The sequence below is a fragment of the Lepisosteus oculatus genome, chromosome 5, assembly GCF_040954835.1.
Source record: "Lepisosteus oculatus isolate fLepOcu1 chromosome 5, fLepOcu1.hap2, whole genome shotgun sequence".
Lineage (NCBI taxonomy): Eukaryota > Metazoa > Chordata > Actinopteri > Semionotiformes > Lepisosteidae > Lepisosteus > Lepisosteus oculatus.
The window spans coordinates 36,508,944-36,533,364 of NC_090700.1; the positions used below are offsets into that span (position 1 = coordinate 36,508,944).

At 43.9% G+C, this 24,421-nt stretch overlaps 1 protein-coding gene across 2 annotated transcripts in view; it reads left to right on the forward strand.

The window, feature by feature from the left end:
- lamb3 (laminin subunit beta 3) overlaps positions 1-24,421 on the forward strand; it is a 31,378-nt gene that overhangs the window by 109 nt on the left and 6,848 nt on the right. The window contains exons 2-18 of one of the 2 annotated variants that reach the window (XM_015342750.2): positions 1,051-1,226; positions 2,540-2,646; positions 3,037-3,086; positions 4,178-4,332; positions 15,620-15,734; positions 16,123-16,196; positions 16,299-16,493; positions 16,787-16,850; positions 17,168-17,352; positions 17,889-18,009; positions 18,459-18,647; positions 19,229-19,384; positions 20,282-20,478; positions 21,277-21,373; positions 21,805-22,174; positions 22,849-23,009; positions 23,603-23,814. In XM_015342750.2, the coding sequence (XP_015198236.2) occupies positions 3,062-3,086; positions 4,178-4,332; positions 15,620-15,734; positions 16,123-16,196; positions 16,299-16,493; positions 16,787-16,850; positions 17,168-17,352; positions 17,889-18,009; positions 18,459-18,647; positions 19,229-19,384; positions 20,282-20,478; positions 21,277-21,373; positions 21,805-22,174; positions 22,849-23,009; positions 23,603-23,814 (2,316 nt within the window). In that variant the 5' untranslated portion in view covers positions 1,051-1,226; positions 2,540-2,646; positions 3,037-3,061. The remainder of the gene's footprint in view (positions 1-1,050; positions 1,227-2,539; positions 2,647-3,036; positions 3,087-4,177; positions 4,333-15,619; positions 15,735-16,122; positions 16,197-16,298; positions 16,494-16,786; positions 16,851-17,167; positions 17,353-17,888; positions 18,010-18,458; positions 18,648-19,228; positions 19,385-20,281; positions 20,479-21,276; positions 21,374-21,804; positions 22,175-22,848; positions 23,010-23,602; positions 23,815-24,421) is intronic. The other variant, XM_015342751.2, reaches the window with a different exon arrangement.

The window sequence follows — 24,421 nt, forward strand, 5'->3', positions numbered from 1 at the left end:
CACGGCCCTTTATTATGTGAAATGCCTGCTGTGTGCTGCCTGTGTTTACAAAGCGGAGAACTCATTGGCTTTTCAGTAAGTGCAGATAGCCTTCCATTGCCAGTAATACCTAATAAACAGACCACAGATCTTTGATTAAGCCTGTGTTTGGAAATGTAGCATAAAAGATATAGTGATCCTGTATGCAGAACAAAGTAACACACTTTGTTTTTCAAGTCCCTGATGCAGTGCAGTATAAGACAGTGTTGGAAGGATGCTGCAGTTAAGAAATTGACTACAATTATTTTGAAATACAGATTCCAGCTACAATGCTATTCATTGTCAGTTGCAATAGTGGTTTGTCATCATCACATGTGAAGGTGCAGAAGTACAATCCAGGTACACAGAGAGTGGAAGATGGAGTTACTCAGCGCTGCACGAAATCCTAAAGGTTCCAATGAAAACTAAGAGCTGGCCATCATGAATGAAGCCTCAAAGTAATGTAAAAAAAATCTGTTGTGCTTCTTCACATTACTTTTCAGAGCGCAAGAATGGTACCAGGTTATTTACAACATGGAATCAGCTGAGAGCTGTAATGATTTGAGAATATGATGAATGCTACAAACAGGAGGCTGTCTAGCCAATGTTACAAGCTCAGCTGTTCTGAGGATCTCAACCAGCACTTTCAAGATGGATTCCACAGAATCTGCTTCAACTGTATGGCTGGCTTTCCTGTCCCAAACACTCTCCACCCTTTACATAAAGACTTCTTTCAGTACTAGATATCAAGTTGTTATATTTTCCCTTTCATTTGCCCTAAATACTTTAGAAAATCAGTAGATAACTCAAAAGAAAGTAGATGGTCTCAGAAACAGGGGAAGATAGGAAGCTGAGCATCTGAAAGCTGCTGGATTGTTTTTCCCTGTTTTTCTCCAGATAACTGCAGTGTGCAACGTGCGGTCAGCCTGTGAGGCTTATCAAGTGTACACAGTGTATTTCACACATTACAGAATCGAGGTGTGCCGGAGGATATGAGCAGTAAAACTCCCCACCTCGCTTCCTCTTTCCCAGTGTAAACAGCCTCTCCCCCTGGGGAAACGCACAGCGCCCTGCCGTGTCAGAATGAGGCTTTGATACTGCGCTGATGCGGTGAGTGAAAAAGAGGCTACTGTCGCCCTGGCAACCTTCAGGCACCTCCTGACAGGCCGAGTCTGGGCCTGCTGCGCCTGTCTGGCAGTGAGGTGGAGGTGAGTCAGGAACTGCACACGGTTTATCAGTTGAACTTGGCAAGCTAGCATAGAAAACTCCTTATCCCCAGGCGGCGTTTATTAGACACGCTGATGAACAATCCTGAGGGAATGTTAGTACCTGGCTCATCCTCTTATTATTGATTTTTTAAATAAATGGATACAAAAGGCATTGTTTTTCAAAGCAATTCAGAATTATTGGTTGTGTATATCACCTATAGCAACCTATAATCAGCGATTTATAATCAAAAGGTTTCTGTGTTTCAAAGATAACATTTTCATATGATCTCTTCCCTTTGGATAAATGGCAAGGTACTGTGTACACAGTGAGTTAATATAGGATACACCGACACTGTTTGAGTTTGTTGTGTCTGGCTGTTTCTGTCTGCCTGCCCAACTATAGGTACATCCATCCAATTCACTTTGCAGGTCACACTTTACATCCCTAAAGAGAAGGAATTCTAAAGCAATACTTTTATTCCTGTCCAATTATAACTATGCTGATTTTTCCTAACAAAGTGCTCATGTAGCTTCAACCTCTGTTCTTTTCTGGGTTATGGAGGGTGTGGCCCTTCAAGACCAGGGTCAGTGAATAAACCTAAATAACACTGTTACTCATTTTATAAGTCCCAGTTTCATTTTGGTTGAATTTTTTGATGAATGTGGCACAAGTCTGTAGTCTCACTTTTGAGACAGTTCTCCACAGTTCATTTGAAAAGAAAACGAAATAGCTTGGTGGAATTGCAGCAATCAGCTCAAAAGAAACAGGCCAAGACAAGGCAGCTGAGATAGGCTTGAAAACTCTTCCCTCCTGGCAGGCCTCCGGGGAGCTGGTTGTGCTTAGCTGTGATGATAATGAAGTGTTCGCAGTGTTGACGCTGCAACCTACAGGTCTGAACTGGGTTTGGAGTGTGACTGCGTTAGCAGTGCCAGGGTGTGTCTGGCCACAAGAACGCTGGGAGGTGTGAACAGCTTGGTTAAGCAGAAACAAGCAGTTTAAATATCCTTTGTCTTCATGGAATTTTAGGGTTTAATATTAAAGCATGCTACCCGCCTTACATACTCTAGGGATTTGTCTGGTCACATTCAGGTGTTCTGTAAGCATTCAGCGAATGAGCTATCCTTTACCTTAAAGACGACTACAAAAGCACAGATAACACTGCTCTCCACCTTTTTTCTCCTGCTTTGGAGATGAGTCCTGGACCTTTTTAGGTCTTCCTTATCGCGCTGGGCAGGGTGTGGCTGCTGGAAGGAAGGGTGGGTCTGTCTGCGCTGGGTTCTGACACACTCCTGTATCACTGTGCCTGGCTTAGGTGAGGCTGGTCTTAAATACAGACAGGAGGTGGAGAGGAGCACTATACCTGAGAAGCACACAAGATACTGCTGACAAGTACTGCAGGAACTAAAACACTAGGAGCTGGTAAGTGCTTTGTATCTGCTTATAGGTGTCTGAATACCTAGGCTATATGTATGGATCTGTCTTCTGCCTCTGTCTTTTACAGTAGGTCCAGTTTTGCAATGAATGTAAACAAATGTAAACACTTATTTTGGGACATTTGTACTGAAACTCACACCTTAGTCTAACCAAGAGTCTTTTTTTTTCTTATCCCAGATTTTGTCCCCTAGGTTTATATAAGAATTAGATAGATAGATAATACTTTATTAATCCCGTAGGGATTACTGGTTTTCAGTAAGGTTAGCCTGTACAAATTGTACTTTTCCATCTTTAAATTATTAAAAAATGGAGATGCAGTACAAGCAAAACATGTGACTTTAACTGTACTAACATATTTAATTACTTTAATTACAGGTGTTGGTTAAGAATAAAAATAAAGATGTGGATTCTACTCCATGTAGTAGGTAAGTGATTTATTTTATAATCCTCCAAATTTTACTATCATCTGGGAATTCAGATCTGACGTTTGTAGCTAATTTGCTATTGTAGATAAAGTCAGCAAAGAGCAGTCTATATAGACTCGTGCAAATCAGATACTAGATTAATAGTAACATGATGGATGGAATGAGCATCACATATACATGTAACCTGTCTTTGATTATGAGTGTAAAATAAGTACAGTTCCAATCATAAGAACATTCAGGAAACCTAACTAGTTTGGTAGTTAGTACAGTTGGTAATCAATCTCAGGGTCTCATTCAGCATTTCTTAAAAGAAACCTGGCTATAGGCTTCAACCACATAACTGGGAAGCTTTTTCCAGGCTCCCACAACACTTTGTGTGAAGATGTGCATTCCGTTCTCAGTTTTAAACGTTTGCCAAATAGTCACAACTGTTAGCCTGTGATGGAATTACCAGACCTAACCTGATACATTAATATTCTCTGCTTATTAAACATAGCATGTTTATGACCAGCGGCTTTCAGTCTTGACCTTCAACTGTTTAACTGAACTAATTATTTGGCAGACTAGAACCATTTGTTCCCCGCACTTAAAAAACACAGAATTTTAAAGCTCCTTATGAAATTTAATACAGCACTTAAAATAAAACTGAAAATAATTCCTAAAGTTCTGATGAGTAAAGTGTTAGAAAAGTTTGAATTTCGAGTAAATATTCAAGAGTACCGCTGGAAAAAAACCAACAGACACTGTTTATAAGCGCAGACTTTTAACCGATATGTCCTGGCTAAATTCCACTCTAGTCTTGCTCAATTTAGCCTGCTTACAGTTCCCCATTAACTCAACTGGTGAAGCACTTTCTCCCTTCTAAACCTGACTCTCTGTGGAGAGGGCCTCCCGGTGCGAAACGGTGGCTGTGTGTTGTCCAACTCAGGTGGGTGGATGAACTGGGTCCCCCTCCTCTCTGGGAAGCAAAGGGTGTCCTTTGGATTGGGTGGTTAATGCATATCTGACCGTAGAGAAATGCAGTAGTGGAGATGTTAAGGAATTCATGTATTACCCCTGCTTGACCACTGATGTGCCTCTTTATGCCTCAGCGCTGTCTGCCCTGGCTCTGGCCCAGCAAGACTGCTCTCAGGGTGCCTGTTACCCCTCCACGGGAGACCTGCTCATCGGCAGAGCCACTCAGCTGAAAGCCTCCTCCACCTGCGGAATGACTGGAATTGAGGTGTTCTGCACACCTCTGGGGCAGGTAAGGACCTGCTCTCATCCTTTTCACTCATCCATTAATATGGAGCAGCCACCTGTGCTTTGTGTCCTCAGTGGGTCAAGATTCCTACACTTCTCCATCTCCCACGAGTGTCTGTGTTCCTGCATACTGTTTGTTATAAAAGAGGCCAATCTTATTTGCCATTTGTTCGTCGTAAACTGACCCACAATTCTGTAACGACAAGGCAAAAGGCATAAGTGTTAGAGGATACTGGCTGGACAGAGCGGAGTGCTCTTTGTGCAGAGTGCAGGGGGGTTGTCTGCTTTGGGAAATTGTCTGGATATGATGCCCAGTGCACATCAGGGGCCAAGTGTCGCAATTCTGGCTTTCCCGGCACTGTGGTGGAAAGGCACAGGAGTGTGTGGAGGAGGGAGGGAAAGAAAGACAGAAAAAGACCAAAAGCACCAGACGAGCTCAGCAGAGAAAATGTGGTAACAGATCCAGAAACCTGGAACATTTTCACCTCAAATTATATATCTTTAATTCGGCACCCACAATAGGCTCTTTTATTGGGGTGTCTGGAAAGATTTCTAATCTTTATATCAAGCAAGCAGTCTGAATTCACATGATATCAGAAGGCTACTTATTCCCAGTAAGGGTCATAGCAACTCACAGCCTATGTCAGAAGCACAGGATTCAGGATAGGACAAGACTCTAGACAGGACACCAATCCACTGCAGGGAACACAGACTCAAGCGTACGGATGTAATTTAGAGATAACGAATAACTAATTAATGAATTTGCCATGGCAGAAGACTCTCTAAGCCACTGAAGAGATAGGCTGATCCAATACAGCACTGTATCCCATCACGTCCTCTTGCAATGGTTTCTCCTTAAAAACGGATTCATGATAACGTCCTATAATGTAAAGAAAGGGTTTGGAGAATACTGTCTTTCCCTGCCCCCGACACTTTCCTTCTTCACACGTTTATCTGCTTTGAAAGAACGGGTTTTTCTCCTGCTGGTAAAGTTTCACAGCTGGAGACAGCATTATTAACACAGATATGTTTTTGCACTTTCCTGTATATACTTATGTTTAGTGCTGTTCAGTCATTATTAGTTGTTAGCATTAATTCTATGAACAAGGGCCAAAATATTAGGAATATACACTAAATAGCATGTTAAGTCTCTGTGAGCTTTAAGAACAGTTTAAGTAGGCCCATGGCCCATGGCCCATATATTCCACAAAGCTCTGACATATGTACAGCCCAATATAATTGTAGCAGGTTGGTTTTCAGATTTGGTTTTGGCGAGATCAGTGATGTATGGAACTGACCTACATATTCCACCTTTTCTGTCCAGGATTGAGATCTAGCCAAGGAAGTTAATGGTTAGCCTCATGCTGAAATTTGCCTATTGCCCAGCCCTGACTGGCAGATATAAACATTTGGGCTACTGAGCACATATTCCCTAACTACAAGCAATTTCTGCCTTTTCAAATGTCATGAAAAACTGATCTGCCAGAGCCTATGTTAAGTGGTTAGAGGAAGGGTGGGTTTCCTTAACACTTCAAATTCTCTCCTGTGCCAACAGGCATCAGAAAGTTGTTTTGACACCAAGACACCTATAAAGTCATTACCAGGGAGGGCTGTATTAACTCTGCACTCTCCTTTTATGGACTTGAAAGGCTTTGCAGAAACATGCAAACTGTGGATAAGACTGAACTGGTGATTTTTAAGACCTACTCTGCCTCTTACTTTGATTTTATATTGAGGCAATAAAACCACAACACAGAGGCAACAGGAAATCAACCCCCAAGAAAAGAGATTCATTAACATGTATTATTGTCTTTGATATTGGGTGTAACATAATAAAGGTTACCGACAAGAGGAGAAAATTTGGCCCATCTAGTCCATTTGATAGTTAAATAAACCAAGTTTTTCATCCAATCAGAGTTTCAGCTTTGACTCATGGATGGGTAGCTTCTTCCACAACTCCACAACCCTGTGTAAAGAAGTGCCTACACTTCATGGATTTCATTTCACTGCCATGTAGCATTCAAACATAAAAACTAATCTAAAAACATCAATACAAAAGAAGAAAAGTCAAGAAATTGTCACCAATTTCTCAACAATGATCTCTACAATTAATCTCAACTCAACAAAGAATTTGTTTTATTTACAGCAACTGTCTGTGTCCAGTAAAGTATTTACCCACATAACTTCATATAACCTTACTTGAAAGGACATGCAGCATTCTTGTTAGTCACCATCATCAGAATCCAAATCAGATTCTACTTCATTGTCCACATACAATTGGAATTTCCCTTTGGCCTCACTGAGGCGACAATAAAAACAGTATATATACAGAGAACATAAAACATTCAGTGAATGTTACAGATGTATGCAATCAATATAAATAAAAATACCATTATTATACAAAAACATAAGATTCGAGTGGGAACTGGGTGCTGTCAATGCAATTCTGTAAAGGGGCTCTTACATCACAGTTTAAGGGAATAAAGGCACTCAGAATGAATAACTTCTTTAAAATGTTGTTTGGAACCTTTGGTGTTCTGAAATGCTGTCCAGATCACACCTTTTAAAACTTGGAGTGTAGTGGATGTGAGACATCGTTTTCTATTAACACTGCCTTCCTGTAAATACTCCTAGTATAGATGTGGCTCAGTTGGTTCTGTAATTTTGTTTGCAATCCTTTTGAACTTAACTCTACCCCTGACATTAAGATTCCCACTGCAAGTGGAGATGTTAGAATAAAGGACACTCTCTTCCAGACTTGTGCAGGCAAGCTCTAGGGTGTGTTTGCTTATATCAAAGCTTCTCAGCCTTCCCAGGAGAAATAATCTCTGCATAGTTGTTTTTTTTAATAAACCTGTGTAGTTTGAGACATTTAGTGTCCTATCAATGTATCCAGATATTTAAAACAAGGAACAATATCAATCTAAATATTTACTGTAATAGGCTCTGGCCATCTCAGCAATATCTGTAAATATATTGTGCATGATAATTGATCTGACTTGCAGAATCTTGCCTGTCGTGGGCTACTTAGTGTTCTAGTTTCTAACCCTGGTTCACATAAGGATGATCACTCCAGTTCTTTCTTACCTAGGATATATGTTGAGAAATGCTGTAGTTACGTAAAGTCAGACTCCACACTGGGGCATTCTGTATTCTCAGAAGAGTATACAGTATTGGTCTGGTTTTCCATATAAAACACTTCCAGTATGTATGAAGAGTTTCAGGGAGTGCTTTTGAGTGATGAATGGTTTATCTGCTACTGAGGTTCAGAAGGCAGCCCTGTGAGCAAAGCTATAGTGCCCTTACTTATTGAAATGAAAATCTTCAACATATATTTTTTAATTATATCACTGCTTGCAGAAAACACCAAACTATTGGGACACTGCTTAATAGTAGGACAATGACACCGTTCTCGATTGAACAGCTAGTCAGAGATGCTCTTCATCTTTGGCTCCAAATGTATAACTAACACAGACATAGGTCATTTAGCTTCATAAAGTGATATTAAGGAAGTGTGTCAATAGCACCTGATTGGAGCTTTGAAAATCATAATCTATTGCACTTTGTTTCAAAAGACTTAAGTACAGTCCTTTAACTGGAATAAATGAGCTCTTCGAAGACATTTAATAGTCACAGTGGTAACAAGCAGATCTTCTTTTTGCATACTTGAGGTTTTGTTTTTCATGGAACCATCTTAAAAATGCAAAACAAACTGAAAAGAAATAAAAAAATCAAGTGCCTGGTAAACCACACAGCCAGACAGACCCAGACAGACTGGCAAACAATCTACTGTATAGAAGCAGACAGAGATGGTTGTAACACAAATACTCTCGAGCACTTAGCTAGAGCACTGTGGGACGAAGAGGAGGGTAACTAACTTTAAACTCCTGGGACAGGTGCCAGCCACACAAATATCAAATATTGGTGGACAGATATTGAGGGCATGGGAGGCTTAAGTAATCTATTGCAAAAGAAAGGACTCCAACCTTTGGAAAAGTGACTTAGGGGACTTAGCCAGCTGAAGTTCATGCAATGTAATGGTCACTTCTCTCACCAGATTGACAGCTGTGTGTGGGATACAATATATGGTATTGCATCAAAAATTCAATTTATCGTTTTTCTCTTCCACATAAATTTCACTTTTCCTGAGTAATTTCCCAGACCCAGAATTTTGCGTGTCTCCTGCAAAATCAGTTGAAGGAGCTATGTATCGAAAATGTTGCTGCTTTGGCTTTGAAATAAATTTTCTGTGAGATATTTCACCGATTTCGTGGTGATTCTGGGGAAACTTTGACAGCCACAGAACTCCCCAACAAAATAAAACCAAACAGTAAGGACAACAGAGGGAATAAGGTCTGATGAGAGATGATGAAGGAGGCTCTTAGACTAGGGTCCCCATTCTGCTGGCCCTCAGGGTCTCTTTATAGCACCAGCACCTGGAAGAGCTGGAAGAACCTGTGAAATATGTCCAATTAACTCAATAATGAGTTAGGAGCCCAGTTAGACTGAAAACCTTCAGACACACCAGTTATCCAGGACATGGATTGTAATCCTCCTTCCTTACAGAGAGCTAACTGTGGAAAATCCCGGCATCATCACGGTACAGTGCACAACAAAGTGCAGTCACCTGGAGGAAAGCACTCTTAAACTATACAAGTCTGTGTACAGAAAGACCTGAGGCAAAATGCATTGCAGCAAATGTATTGTTTTAAAAGACGATTCAGAAATAACCCTGTCTGTGCAGGACACTGGAATGCTGCTCAGAACTAACCGACCTGCTGCAGATAACTGGGACTCTGGGCTGACTAGGAATGGGCAGCAAATGCAGACAGTAGCGCCTCTGTGTCTGTCCACCGTGTTGCCAAGTCTCACTGCAGTAATGCTGGACTGCTATTGGCAGAAAGTGACCATCTTCTCAGCACGAAATTGTCCAGGGAGAGCGTCCCACATTGTCTGCTGCCCAACCAATCCCCGAGCACTTAGAGGGAGGCTCGTCCCTCTTCCTACTGGGATTTAGAAAAGCCCTTTATGAGCAAAAGGCGTCGCCCCTGCAAGCTAAGGCTGATGAAAGCTGATGATTTCAGGCGAGGGTTTGTTTCCAGACCATTCTTTTTCTTTCTGAAAACTCTATCACTGTCAAGCCAACGTCTGGCTCTTTCTAGAGAGTTCTTCAATGCCTACATAAGAGTCTGTATCCTCTTTCAGACAACAGTGATTGTATGCTGAAATATTTATTATTATTTATTCCAAATAAAGGACAAAGAAATCAGGAATCCCCAACTTATTCCACCTTGTGGCATTTTGTAGAAAGAAGTACCTTGGCAATACCTTGACAGTCACAGGCAGACTCAAACTGGTGAGATCTGTTCACTCCACACACACTGTGTCACTCGGTCACTCCTGACACACAACCTGAAGGCCCTCAGGTGAATAAGTAGCACTGGATTGAACATTTCCTCTGTTGTGTACTCAATTACCAGGAGGGTGAAACATTAAAACTAACGGGTGACAAGATGAGCCTTTTTAGTCAGTTTGCTGAAATCCATTGGCATCTTGACATCACCGGGAGGTCAGTCGTCCTCTGATACAGCTGGCTTTAATGATCCTATTCTGTGCCAGAGATGCTTTTTCATGTCACTCAGTGAAATGCACATGAAGTGTTGAAAGGTTCTGTCATTTCTGGGCCTGGTGTTTCGACAGCTCTGGCACTGGCTATGTCATTTCAGTTCAAGGTCGAGAACCGGCGGAGTCTGGTCAGAAGTGATTATTTTGAGAAGGAGGCACCTCTGCAAGGCAGTGCTTTCAGCACGTCTCCTCTCTCACCTTTGTTTCTACTCTGGCAACGAACCACTTGTGTGATTCTTAGCCAGAAAAAAAGGGAACAGCAGGAAAATGGCAGTAAGAAAAAGAGTGCAAAAGGGAAACACCTTGGGAGAAGTGTTGTGGCACAGACAGTTTTCTTGCGGCACAGATCTGCCAGTGATGTCCCTCCACACTGCTAGGACACTGCTCTGAAGTGAAATCTGCTTCTGAAGCCCTTTTCAGGTCCCATTTCCCTGGTTCTTCTTGGTTTTCGGAATGTGATTCATCCCTGAGTTGTCTCTGTGATTTATCACTGAATTTCTTGCAAGGACACTTTATCCAAGCACAGCCCGATCAGCTACATTCGTATTTTCTGCATTAGGAACACACTTTATCCATCTCTATTTAATCATTTGCTGTCCCCAATGCAAATGTAAGCTGCATGGAAAAAAAAAATATTTTTCAAACAGCGTGATTTTAGGTCCTTCTATACACTGCACAATATGCACGGTTGCAATTATTTTTCTTCCCGAGTCAGCTGTAACCCCTGAGCTTTAAAAGACAACCCTGGAGAAGTAAAAGAAACATTTTGGTAAAAAGTTATTTTATAATACTGACGGATCAACCGTTGGATACTTCCAAATCACTGTTCAAGGGGAATGCGATCAGTAAACAGAAAACTGCCCTCACAGCAGGTATTAATAGAAACTTGGCATGGTTATATTATGTGGCCTATGCCAGGCCTGAAAATGTGCCGATAAGGGGTGTACGTGCAACCTTACAACATGCTTAACATGGGAGCTGGTCAGCTGGTACTGTCAGTTCACAATCCTTTCTTGTTGTCCTCACAGCACGCATATCCCAGATTCACTTTGATAGACTTTGTCTGTTTTTTTTTACTTGGTGTGCAAATTAAGTTCCAAGTGAATTTAAAATCAAGAATTGACAAAAAAACCAAAAACAATGCAGCATACTAAGCAAAAGCAACCCAGATTTATAGATTTCAGGTAAGGTATATATAGGTCTCCACCAGCTTTGTCAGTGTTGGAGGTTGTCAAGTGAATGAAAGCCTGGGTCGTTCTGTGACTATACATGTGCAGCCTTCAGGGCAAAGATGCGGCACGCTTCTTCAGAACAGAGCGAAACTGGAACCAAAGGACACGTGGAAACTATGGGGAAGTGCATTTAAAACTGAGAAAAGGAAGCACATGTTTAACTAAATGGTAGTGGGAGCGTGGAACTAGCTACCCAGGCTTCCTTCCTGGCTTCAAGAAATGACTGGATGGGATCTTTAGCTGCTACCAAACTCAATCTTTCTTATATTCTTGTGAAACCGCCACCTTCAAGGATTTCCATTCTTCTTTAATTTAAACTTTTATTCGATCCATTTCTTTTTTTATTTAGAAAGACAGCAGTGCCAGCCTGCCAGTTGTGTAGGAAGCAGTTTTTACCACCAGCTTTGTAGTTGCCACAGCAACAGAAGCAGCAGGAGTGTGGCTGAGGCCCTGCCATCTGCCTCTGCTGACGCCGAGTTTGTACTTTTTATACTGTAAGGAAAGACATCTTGCCTATTACACCGGATTTTTTTAAAATTCCGAATCTCCTGATGCCAAGTACGTCTAGTGTTTACAATGGGAAGAGAATAGGAAGCTGAATACCATGGAAGCAACTAAATCAGAATGGAAAAATGAAAGGCAGACAGGAACTGTAATAAAAATGTTCATGGTCAGTGTGCCAAAACTTGTCTGTCCCACCATGTTCAATAATAGTAGGAACCGGGCTATGTATAAAATCCACCATTAAATTAAACATCACTACAGAAGCCTCAAGACAGAGCAAATCTGATAAATAATAATCAATTGAAAACCTGTTTGAAAACAATTAACTTTCTAATTAAACTAATTTTCTTTGGTTTCCAGTGCTTCCATATTTAGAAATAATAGCCTAAACTTTTCAGCCCCAGCCCTCTGGAAACAGTAACCCAAGGCGGGGGTGGTGAAACTGTGGAATGTAGCAATGGACTGAGACGTGCACCCTTCCCCCCCCTCACTGGCCACTGGACACTTTATTTTGGGCGACCTTTCCTCTAGTAACCTTTCACCCACTTAGCCAGAGTGCTCAGAGGGAAGGTACTGATGATTAGCAAGCATTCTGGATCGCCATGGAAACCGGGAGCAGCAGCAGCAGCAGAGCAGGAAGGAGTCTTAAAGGCAAGTCAGATTATCTACCACAGGCATGTTTAGAATAACATTATCCTGGGATGTCACCTCACGGTCTTCAATACTAAACCAAAACCCTTGAAAAGGAATCTGAGGTTCTTCTTTTTCTAGAATTCATTAAGTTAACAACAATTTTGCCATGGACACAACATCCCCATGCAGGTGGGAGTCCCCTCAGACATTTTTTCCTTCTGGTGCAATGGGTACCAACCTTCATGCATTTTGCTGTCCTTCAGTCAACAGTTATGACACATAAGAAAGGTTACAAACGAGAGGAGACCATCCAGCCCATCTCATTGTTAGAGGCTAATTGATCTGAGGATCTAGTCCAGATGTTACTTGAATGTAACCAGTGTCTGTTAGAATATCAGGAGTGGGATTTGAACCTGCACCTCCAGAAGAGACCACAACCTGACCACGGCCATTAGACCACTTAGATGTCTTGACGAGAATGAAAACTTGCTCCTTCCAATGTCTTCATTTCTATATTTGTATCCTCAACCAGAGATACCGATAAGCCAACCCTGGTTATTACAGTTTAGAATGGGGTATATTTGTTCTTTTGTTTTAAGTAAATGGATACCATCTAGCCCTCACTGTAGCAAACAATTTGCTCAAGTTTTAGTTGGTGTATATGTTTGCTATATTTGAATAGGTAGACCTGGATGTTTCACTGTTTTAAAACGTGGCAATTACCTCTAGGAATCTATTAATTGAACTCTGTACTGTGTACTTTAGTGTATTTAGTTTTCAAAAACTTTCCTTTTCCTATAATCAAAACAGAAGATCTTCAAATAAACCAACTTGGCAAATGTGGGCATCTTAACCAAATAGAAAGAAAAAAACCTATAATCATTGAACCCCTTCCTGGTTGTGTGACTATAGCAGCTTGTTTCTCTTTATCTGTAAAAAGCTTTACTTTCTCTAGTGCATACTCAGTGGCCTCCAGTCTGTAGCTATCCCAAAGAAGTCGATACATGTTACACTCACTCCATATGCTTGAATTCCTGCTCTGTGAACTTTAGACACTTGATTGATAGATGCTACAAAGGACCTTTGTCCTCGTAACCTTTCACCCAGTTGCCTCTGATTGGCTGAAGGTGAAATACAGGCCTGCCCTCCCTCTCATGCCTTTAAGCTATTGTTAAGTGTCTTTTGTCCCCCTGAGTATTTACAAATGAAGGTGAACAATCACTACCTGAAAATCACACGTGATAGTACAGAGAAATTAATGCCTCGAACATCTCTATTGATTCAGATAGTAGTTACTGTAAATGTTGTAGTGCTCTCTGGTTCACGTGGGTATGCGCCCTCGCCGCTGCCGCCTCAGGTCGGCCCCCCACCGCTGGGGACTCGAACCCGGGCCGCCGGCGTCACTCAACAGAGACCCAGCCAGTTGAGCTAAAGGGAAATCTCCCGTCAGCCCTGCGGCTGCGGTCCCTGCCATTCACAGGGAAGGGCGGTGACGTCACCGCGCTGGTAAGCCGGCTCGCACAACCTGCAATGTCGACCATCTGCGTTACGTTGTCTTTCATTAATTGCCTAAAAAAAACTAAAAGATTGAGAATACAGGGTTACAGCTGGATACAGAAAGCACATCTGAAAAGAGCATTTTCATCCATGATCCAGTCCCAGGAATCTGCTAAAGCAGTGGACAAATTACAATGCATCTGATTGAAAAAGGCATTGAAAATCACTGCCATTAAACAAGGAAGAGAAAGAAAAAGAGCCTTTTGACATGTCAGCCAGGCAATGCATCAAACATTAAATGAAGCCACATCTTTCCAGGAAATGTTGTAGTAATCGGGGTCCTATTCCAAAATCTTTGCGGTCAAGGCATGGTGATACTCCAGACGGGATGCCAGCCCATGGTAGATGGATGGGCCAAAAAATTATAGAAGTATTGTTTTGGGTTATATTTTCAGTCTAAGAACATTGCTGTGTCTGTGTGTATTTGATAATATGGACATGTACTTCCCCTATTCTCCTCTTCCAAACCTTTTTCACATTTTTGTGAAAAGCCTCCACTCCTTGGTGAGAATCAGTGCAGAAAATACTACAATTTTGCTTCTTGCTTGAGGGGATCTATGGGGGGGGGGAGGGGTTGGCTGGAGGCATACAATAAGCTCTTGTCACTCTCAGACAGTGGTTTCATTTGGCAGGCCGCACAGCCAGGGGAAGGACGAGTCTTCGAAATGTCAGCTGTGTTGAAACAACAGCTGCTTTCTTCCCGGTCACCCAAGCCCTTTCCTCCAGATGGAGTAGGCCTTGCCCTATGGCCAGAGTGTACAGCCAAGACACCGTACTCTCCAATGACGGATCACTGGCAGCTAAGCCAATCGATAAAACAGGAAGCTCTCACAAGTGTGCAGAACGGAGAATTTCAGCTCAGTTAGTCATCGAACTTGACTCACCATCTTCCCGATCTCCTGACTTCTTATCAATAAGAATTTATATTACTGAGTGAAAAGAAAGTGCCCCAGTCCTTCATGGGCAGTGCAACATCAGCACTAAGATATGGGCCTGTGATTTACTGAATTTGTTTGTCAGATTCTTGACAGAATTCACCCCTGGTTTCTTTTTGGGCTCTATTATATTATAGCACATCCTTTTACAGAAGTTGATCGACACGTCATTTGATACCCAATAAATGTTTAAATCAATACTTATCTCAAACATATTCCATCTTTGTGCTGCAGAAACAGACACGTGTTTCTCTTTATGGTACAACATCTTTTCAAGACTTATCTGAAAAAAGCCATACTGGTGAATAGCATCAATAATTTGTTGTAAATGAGCACAAGGCTGTGTCTGGCCAGGTGAAGCAAACCTGGCCTACTTTTTTATCAGCTAGACCTGCTTGCGAGTTTGCTGTGCTGAGAGGCCCTTACATAATGTGTACATGCTGGAAACCAACAGTCTACACGTCTCTCACAAACTCCAACACATCACTCCTCCCAGCTTAACAACGCAGGCTATGTTTGCATTGGCTCCCGAGTTCAACATTAAAAGTTTATAGGGCAGTATTGAGAGCTTTTGGCACTAACTCAATAGCTTGTTTTCTATTTCTGTGACACCTATTCCTACATTTCTTTTTGTCAGGTTTGCAAAATTCAAAATAATTTTTGAATGCTGGAGAGCAGTCGTTTCTGGAGTGAAATGTGCAGGCTTGTCGACACAGCTGTACCAGTGCCTATTTCAGGCTAAAAATGCACCATTAGCTTGTTTTGCTGTGAATTGTGATGTGTCTTTAACCCCTGTCTTTCCCAGTGGAAGATGAAGTGCTGCCCCTGTGACTCCAAGAATCCCTATGGCCAAAATGCCCATCAAATCCAGAATGTCGTGGCCCAGGCTGGGCCCAACAGGTGGTGGCAGTCCAGGAAAGGTGAGACAGCGATGGGCCCTGCAGCCAGGAACGGTCTCAACCAGGTCTTGGAGGGCTGGGGCATGTGTACATTTTCATTGCAGTTCAGCAATTAATGACCCAGACTGGCTCATTATTGGCTTTATTGGGCCAAATTAACACTTCTCTCACCAGGACAACTTGCAGACATACTAGTACTCCAGCACCTTTACTGACACATCTGTCACAGAACATCTGCACTTCTGCAAGCCTGCTTAATGCATTATTGACAGTGCTGATTATTGTTACAATGATGTTGATGAACCATGTTTTCTATTATTACAATCACACAATAAGCATCTCACTACAACGTAAGAGCAGAAGAAATGTTCAGAATATTCACTTGCATTCCTGTGGCCTTGTCGTCCAGATGTGAACCCCGTCTCTCTCCAGTTTGACACGGATAGCAAGTTCCTGCTGCACAACCTGGTTCTGGACTTCAAGGTAAAGCCACAGCATCTGCTCACTGCAGAGAGGGGCACTGTCACATGATTTCGAAGATCTGTCGGTGGCGAAGCCACGCATTTACTGGTCGGTGTGTTGCAGGGACCCCGCCCGGAAGCCCTGGTAGTGGAGCGTTCCCTGGATTTCGGCAGGACCTGGCAGCCCTTCCTGTACTTGGCCTCTGACTGTCGCACCTCCTTCCCTCAAATCAGCACCTCTCCCCCACGCAGCCTGCAGGACTTACAGTGCCACACCATGCCTCCACTCCCACCGAACAGCTCCTACCAGGACCAGACAGTGAGGGACCTACATCAAGAACTGCCTCTTTTACAACTGCATATAGACTAAAACATATTTAGAAACAATTATTCAACTATGCAATACGGTGTCATCATGCAAGGGAATCATGATGAAAATGTTCAGATGTTCTTTCTCCTTTATTCTTGAAGCTTTACAAGCTCAAAGAGGGCTGCAATGTTGCTTGATTTTTGAAACAGCTGCATTAAAGTTAGATTCATTCAAGCAGAGGTTGCTTTCCCATGTGTAATATCCCCATGAAGACTGACGCATCCTTCTTCTTTTCTCTGTAGGTGCACATCAGTCCTATCCGCCAGGTGTCTGCCATCAACCTGCCGCAGAGCCAAAAAATTGAAAGTATGTAACAGTATCCAATCAGATTTGAACACATTACACTATGTTGCAAGCATACACCATCAAAATCATTAGGAACACATTCCTGGTGTTCAAACATGCTGATCTGAATCCTTTCAGTTTCTTCCCTTTGTTCTAATGGTTAAAAGCCCGGTAATGTAAAATCCTTCAACTTTTATCAGGGTGTGAGGTGCAATATTGTCATTTTAGTGAAAGCAGCAGTTTTCCAGCAGAAGCAAACTGAAGCTGAGCATCTTGTAAACATGAGGGCAGGATCACTGTACTAAACACCTGTTCTCCACTGTCCTGCTCTCTCCCAGGATTATCAGGCTTCACTAACCTGCGGCTGAACCTCACCAGGCTGGGCCAGCCCCCTCGTATCAGCAACGCCCGCGCGCCCAGTGCTTTCTATGCCCTGAAAAAGATGCAGGTCCAGGGTTCCTGTTTCTGCCACGGTCACGCCAACCGCTGTGTGCCCACTGCCAACCAGCTCCCTGGAATTCAGGTACACCTCCTTCAAGCAACATCAGAGCTTCACCTACGGTGCGCTATACATGCTGCCCTATTGTCATGCAGGGCCAAGATCTCTTTAATCAAATAAAAGAAAGTGAAAAGCCCCCCTCATTGTTAAACTGCGCTTAAACATTCTGACAATATTTTACACTACAGGTGCAAAATGTTTTATGGGAATAATAATAATAATAATAATAATAATAACTGCTAACACTTTATATAGCACTTGTCTGGCCACTCCACTCAAAGCGCTTCATAGGTAATGGGGACTCCCCTCCACCACCACCAATGTGCAGCCCCACCTGGATGATGCGACGGCAGCCATAGTGCACCAGAACGCTCACCACACATCAGATATCAGTGGGAAGGAGAGCAGAGTAATGTAGCCAAATCATAGAGGGGGATTATTAGGAGGCCATGATTGGTAAGGGCCAATGGGGAATTTGGCCAGGACGCCAGGGTTACACCCCTACATAAGTCATAGTGATGCTCCTAACAAGGTGTGTTTGTCTCCGTGACGGGGGGCAGGTGCACAGTGTCTGCGACTGCCAACACAACACGGCGGGAGTGAACTGTGAGCGCTGCGCTGACCTGTACAACGACCTGCCCTGGAGACCTGCAGAGGAGAGGAATCCGCACCAGTGCAAGAGTACGTGTCACCAAAACACCCAGCAAACATGAAGATAAACAGCCAGTGATACTCCGCTGACAGGGTCACTTCAGCATTCATTAAAACATGTGACTCTGAGCGCTGCATTGGTTTCAGTCCTGTTGCTGGTTTATATTGGCCAATGCTTTCAAGTGCTTTCATTAGAGGTTTTGCTTAAACTTTGATTTGCTTTGTGGGTGTAAAGACAGAAGTAAGAATGTGTTGATGCATATATCTTAAGAGACAAGTGTGTTGGAATAATACTGAAGATTTGGACAATTGCAAAAATTCCCTTTGAAATGTTCTAGTGCTGTGGAATGAAAATATGCCAAAAACAGAAGAAGTGCAAAAGCACTCTGACCTCTCAGCATTCTTAAGCTTCGACAAGACCCAGGATTGAGATCTGGCCCCTCAAACCTCTGTTGTAAGAGTAACTCTTATCTCTGCAGAGTGCGAGTGCAACAACCACGCCCAACGCTGTCGATTCGACCCTGTGGTGTACGAGGCCAGCAGGATGGTCAGCGGAGGGGTGTGTGAAAACTGCCAGCACCACACCACTGGCCGGAATTGTGAGAAGTGCACCCCGTTCTACTACCGCAACCCCCAGAGCACCATCAGCCGGCAAGATGCCTGCCTTCGTGAGTATTCCTAGAATGCCTCTGTGGGTACTGCCATGAACACCAATCAGAGGAGGTAGCATCTGTACGTACAGTCCAGCCATACAACTGAGAGAGCTGTTGTCAACCCATGCCTTGGTATATGGGAATCACTTTTCCGCCAAGGCACGGACACATACCTGACAGCACAATTATTAATAGTTGCCCCAGCAATATGCCTACATGCGGGTAGAATGCAATCCGGCAACCCCATTTTAAAAATACTCCTCCGATAGTGGCATGAGAGTACTGTCATCAATTGACATCGGAACACAGAGATCGGCAAGTTTCATATCAATGCCTCAGGGTAAAATCAACACCAACCACTTGGTCACCAAAACATTGTTCACTTCTTGAAATTCTTGAAAGAGATTTCAAGCTGAGAGGCGCCGGCATATCTCCCAGCTACAAGGTTCCGTTCCACACTCGGGTCGATTTTAGTGGATTCAGGATCACAAGGCTGGAGACAGGCCGCCTGTGGCAGCTCAGCTGTGGAGCGAAGGCGGGCTGAGCCGGGCCTTTTCTGCGGTGCCGGAGTGTTTGCTCACTTCTCTGTCCCACAGGATGCCAGTGCAGCGTGGAGGGAGCGGAGCGGGGGGGGCAGTGCGACCCCGAGACGGGGGCCTGTTTCTGCAAGGCCAACGTGGAGGGCCCACGCTGCGATCGCTGCAAGGCGGGGTACTACGGGCTGAGCGCCTCGGACCCTCAGGGCTGCAAGAGTGAGTCACCTACCGGGCTTGTTTGTTCATCGGTTCTCCGGCCTTAGAGATGGTGGCACAGCTGTACAGAACCCTGTCAGACCCACACAAGTGCCCTCTGAACTAGTGTTAGAACAGCTGGGACAAAACACTAAGCACACCATGGAGCAGACACAGCTGGCCTTGCACGTCTTTGCTTTAGACATGCAGGAGAATCAAAGGACAGCTCCACTTTCCAGGCAATGGGCACGCCCCTCCATCACCCCCACCTGGATGATGAGACAGCAGCCAAAGTGCGGCAGTACACTCACCACACATCAGCTATCAGTGGGGAGGAGAACAGAGTAATGAAGCCTATTCATAGATGGGGGGTTATTAGTAGGCCATGATTGGAAAAGGCCAGAGGGAAATTTGGCCAGGACACTGGGGTAACACCCCTTCTCTTTTCGAGAAACGCCCTGGGATTTTTAATGACTACAGAGTCAGGACCTTGGTTTCAAGTCTCATCCCAAGGACAGTGCCTTTTTACAGTGTAGTGTCCCCATATACTGAGGCACTAAGACCCACACGTGATCTTAGTAAGCGGGTGGGCGCTCCCTACTAGTTCCACTAACACCTCTTCCAGCAGCAACCTTAGTTTTCCCAGGAGATCTCACATCCAGGTACTGACCAGACTCACACCTGCTTAGCTTGAGTTGGAAGCCAGTTGTGAGTTGCAGGGCGATATTGCTACTGGCTGTGAAACAGACACATAAGTATGCAAACGCATAATAAGAAAGGTATAATTATATGATTATGAAAATTGTATTTCCAATTTAGAAAGTGTGGGTGTTTGAGATGAACATGGATACATGAAGAGCTCTGTTTAACTGTACTGAAAAAATCCTCTGTAAGAATCTACTTTATCTCAAACCCTAGAGTGCTCCTGCAGTGTGGTGGGCTCGGTGCGTGAGCAGCCCTGTGACCCCTTGACCGGCCAGTGTCAGTGCCTACCCAACTTCATCGGCCTGACGTGTGACCGCTGTGCACCCAACTACTGGAACCCCTTCTCCAGAAATGGCTGTGAGCCATGTAAATGTGACCCCCGCAACTCCTATGGCACCTCTTGTAACCAGGTAGTGTGAGAGGCTGAGCCTTGCTCTTGCTCATCAGAACCAGGGAGCTTGGAGTGTTGTGGGGACACCTAGTGGTCATACATATGAAACACAGGAGTCCCATTCTCACAAGTAGAGATATCAGTCAATATTTGAGTTGTCTAGAACACAGAGCATATGATGCTGTGTTGCAGTGTTTGTGTTCGATAACGTGTTGGTTGTGCAGCTGAAAATGTGATCCGTGTATTTTATCATGTAATGTATTGTGCGTGATATGTAGCTGACAACATAATGTGCGCTTCTTTATGAAATCTTCTTAACAAGTGTTTTCCTTAGCACCCAGCTTTATACTCAGTCGAATCCTTAACAGAGCTAACAAGTTGCTTCTATGGGACCTTGGGCAGTTTTTCTACTCAAAAGCTAAAGATCCTAAGTTACTTAAGAATGGTTACAAATGAGAAGAGGCCTTTCAGACCGTCCAGTTAACTTTTGAGACTATTCTAGCATCTAGCACACTTTTGATCCTCACATTTAACATGATTAGGAATTGAAAACAAAGAGTTGTAATTAGGCCTATCTATGAAGCCCTCACATATGTGAGACAACCAGCAGGTATGGGGATCCTCCAGGATCAGTGTTGGGAATCCCTGCTATTGATGTCCTATGGGTTTCAATAGAAATGTCCCAGTTCTGAGACAAAGGACCTGTGGGTTTCTATAGAGAACTCAGAAACTGCCATTGAAAACCTTTAGAGAAAACCTTTAGATCCATTCAACAGGGGTAGTATGACTGACTCCATGCTCTGTGTGCGTTGATCAGTTAACAGGTCAATGCGAGTGCCGACCAGGCTTCGGAGGAAGGACTTGTACGGAGTGCCCAGACAACTCGTATGGAGACCTGCGCACCCGCTGCCTGCGTATGTACACTTCTCTGAGTCCGTCTGTCAGTTCACTGTCCATAGCAGTCTCTGGAACCGGCTACGATGGACTGGTGTCCTGTCCAGGGCATACCCCGCCTTGCACCCTTTGTTTGCCGGGATAGGATCTGGCTCCCTTGCGTCCCTAAATTGGATGAAGTGGTTAGAAAATGGACAGATCTGTATCTGTAGTTCTGGGTCTCTCCCCGACACGACCTTTGGGAAAATGCTTGTGAATCACAATCTGTGTGTAGGCCTATATCTCTCCTGGCGTTGCAGAGGAGTCATCTTACACAAATGACTTAACAGTGCTTCCGGACATACCCACAGCAGATGTCTTGTCAGGAGGTCTTTCCACTGTTGTGGTGAAAGACAATCCTGTCCGTGCGAACAGCTGACAGGCTCTCTCTGGCTCTTCCTCGTCTGCACAGCATGCAACTGCGACCCCTTGGGCACGGTGAGAGCCGGCTGCGACAAGACCACGGGCGCCTGCCTGTGCCAGCTGGGCGTGACGGGGCCGCGATGCGACCACTGCCAGCGCGGGCACTGCGACCGCTACCCCAGCTGCCCTCTCTGCCCCTCCTGCTTCTTCTCCCTGGACAGAGAGATGCAGGGCTTCTCCAACACACTGGACAGCCTGTCCAAACAGGCCATGACCCTTCCAGGCTCTTCCGACCAGGACCTGGGGCCCAGGATTCTGGGCATTGAGTCCACTCTCCAGCAGATGAGGGACCGTCTTCCCTACCCACCTCCCTCCGACGGGCAAATCACCGAAGCCATCAGCACCCTGCACAGACTGAGGTAATACATGGTGTGATAATGGCTTTTGCTGGGTTTTGGCTCAAGTGTTCCAAAACATCATTTATAAAGTAGAGTGAATATAATCAGAAGTAATCACATGTGTGTGCAATACAGCCAGATTGACACGTATCAGCCCTGCATTACAGATCATTGCAATGTATAGCATGAATTGTGCAGTGTATATATAATACGCTCACATTTAATTAACATCTAATCAGTTGTGAATGTCACTACTAGTATGTAAGGCAAAATTATTTTTTCAAAGCTGCATATCATCCAACAATGACTATGATATGTTTCTATGATAATGCAGTGCAGTGCTGTACATAAAGTAACTTTTTTCAGCAATCAAAAAAATAGGTTTGAAGAGGTTTATTAGTGAATTTAGCAAAAGGAATTTAAGATTGTGAGTCTAGCAAAAGAAGGAAAAAGGGTTGCTGAATGTGGTCATGAGTTGACAGGCTATGTTAGTAAGCTGATTTTTAATTTATTTAGGAATGTTTGTGTGTTTGGTTCGCCCAGGACCAATTTTTGTTTCAATTGTATAAGACACTTGCAGTATAAAAAGGGACTTTTACTACAGTAAGAAAAGTGATTGTGATTATCTCATTGTCGTGACCCAGCAATGCATTAATTAAATCCCCACCCAAGTGACATCCAAGCCTCTTTCCCAGGGACCAAGCCAGCCGACTGAACCCTGACTTCTTCCTGGTGGACCAGAGCACGTCACTGAACAGACAGATAGACAGCCTGCAGACCGAGCTGGGAAGTATCACCCTGCAGTACACCAGCAAGAGGGACTCCGCGAACAGAATCCTTAACGGCATCCCGACTGGTGAGAGTCTACTTACACCACTGCACCACCAGGGGGCAGAATTCCCCACAGAGAAGTGCTTCTCTAAAACCAGGATTCTAGTCCAGCAAGAGCACACATTCAAGCCTGCACAGCACCTAAAATGCTGTCAGGTGTGGCGCCCTTAGTTCACACAGATATAAATAAGATTAGCAGCAAGGCTTAACAAGAGCAACAGAACACCTGCTGAAAGATTTTTTTTTGCCTCGAAGTGACAAATAGATAAACCAGGTGAACTACCAATGGATGGATGTATTTTTAAATAAGCATCTATATTCATTAATTTATTCGGACTCAGAAGCATGGGTCATATTTGTGATACTTTTAGACCCACTGTAGTTTTCTGCCTCCTTTAAATAAGGTAAACTGAATCTTACAAAACCATAGAAATCTTTCAGGAGGCTTAATGAAGAGTCCCTATAGGTGTCTGAAAGGAATTTGTCATGTGTTTGTCAAAAAGGACTTTGTTTTCAGAAATAATGTCCAGTACACCCAGTAAACTTTTGAAAAAGTCCAGTAAACTTTTTCAAAAACTTGCTAACATGTGCCTCCCCCCGGCCCTTGTCCTCCTCCAGGTGCCCTGTCCACCATCCAGTCGGCCTATCAGGAGTCGGCGGACGCCATCAAGAAGGCGGAAGGCACCAAGGTGCTGGTGGACCAGTCGGCAAGCCAGCGTGGAGACGCAGCGGCCCTGGAGGGACAGATCCAGCAGGGGAACAAGAAAGCACTGGAGAAACTCAACAGCCAGCTAGCCACTCGGCCTGACCTCACACCCACCGCTGCGCAGGTTCGAGAGAGAAAGAGGGCTGGGAACCAGCTCGAGAGAATGAGAGGAGAAAGGGACAAACTGGCGAGAGAGAAAAGACAGAGAAACCAGGCTGAGCTTCCCCTGCCGGCAGGGAGGAACACTAACAGAGATGCTCTTCCTGTTGTACTATTAGAAATTCTCAGGGATCACGGAAACTTTCTTTCCTCCCAACATAATCCTAGAATTCCCACATCTATCAGGATCACAACACCTATGGATCCATCTGGGGGAGGGTGGGAGTAAAAGTTGGCAGCCTAGTACATGACCTTGCTATTACAGCCTGAGGAACAGGGAAAATGCCTCTACAAATAAGTTACTGCTTTGCCAATTTTTATTGCATGAATTCACTGGTCAGGCTGATAAAGCTCATTTCTGAGGGAGAAATTGAGAAAGAGCACATCTGAGAGAGAGATCTGTAAGGGGAGAGGAAAAGTGAAAGACAATGCACTGAACTTTGAATGCTACAGTATAGCTTATTGTAGGTATCTTAGTCACTTAAAATGCATATCTGACTCCAAAAGTAAGATGTTATCATACAGAACAGAGAGTTTGGAATATGAGGGGGAAAAGACAAATGGTAATTTGG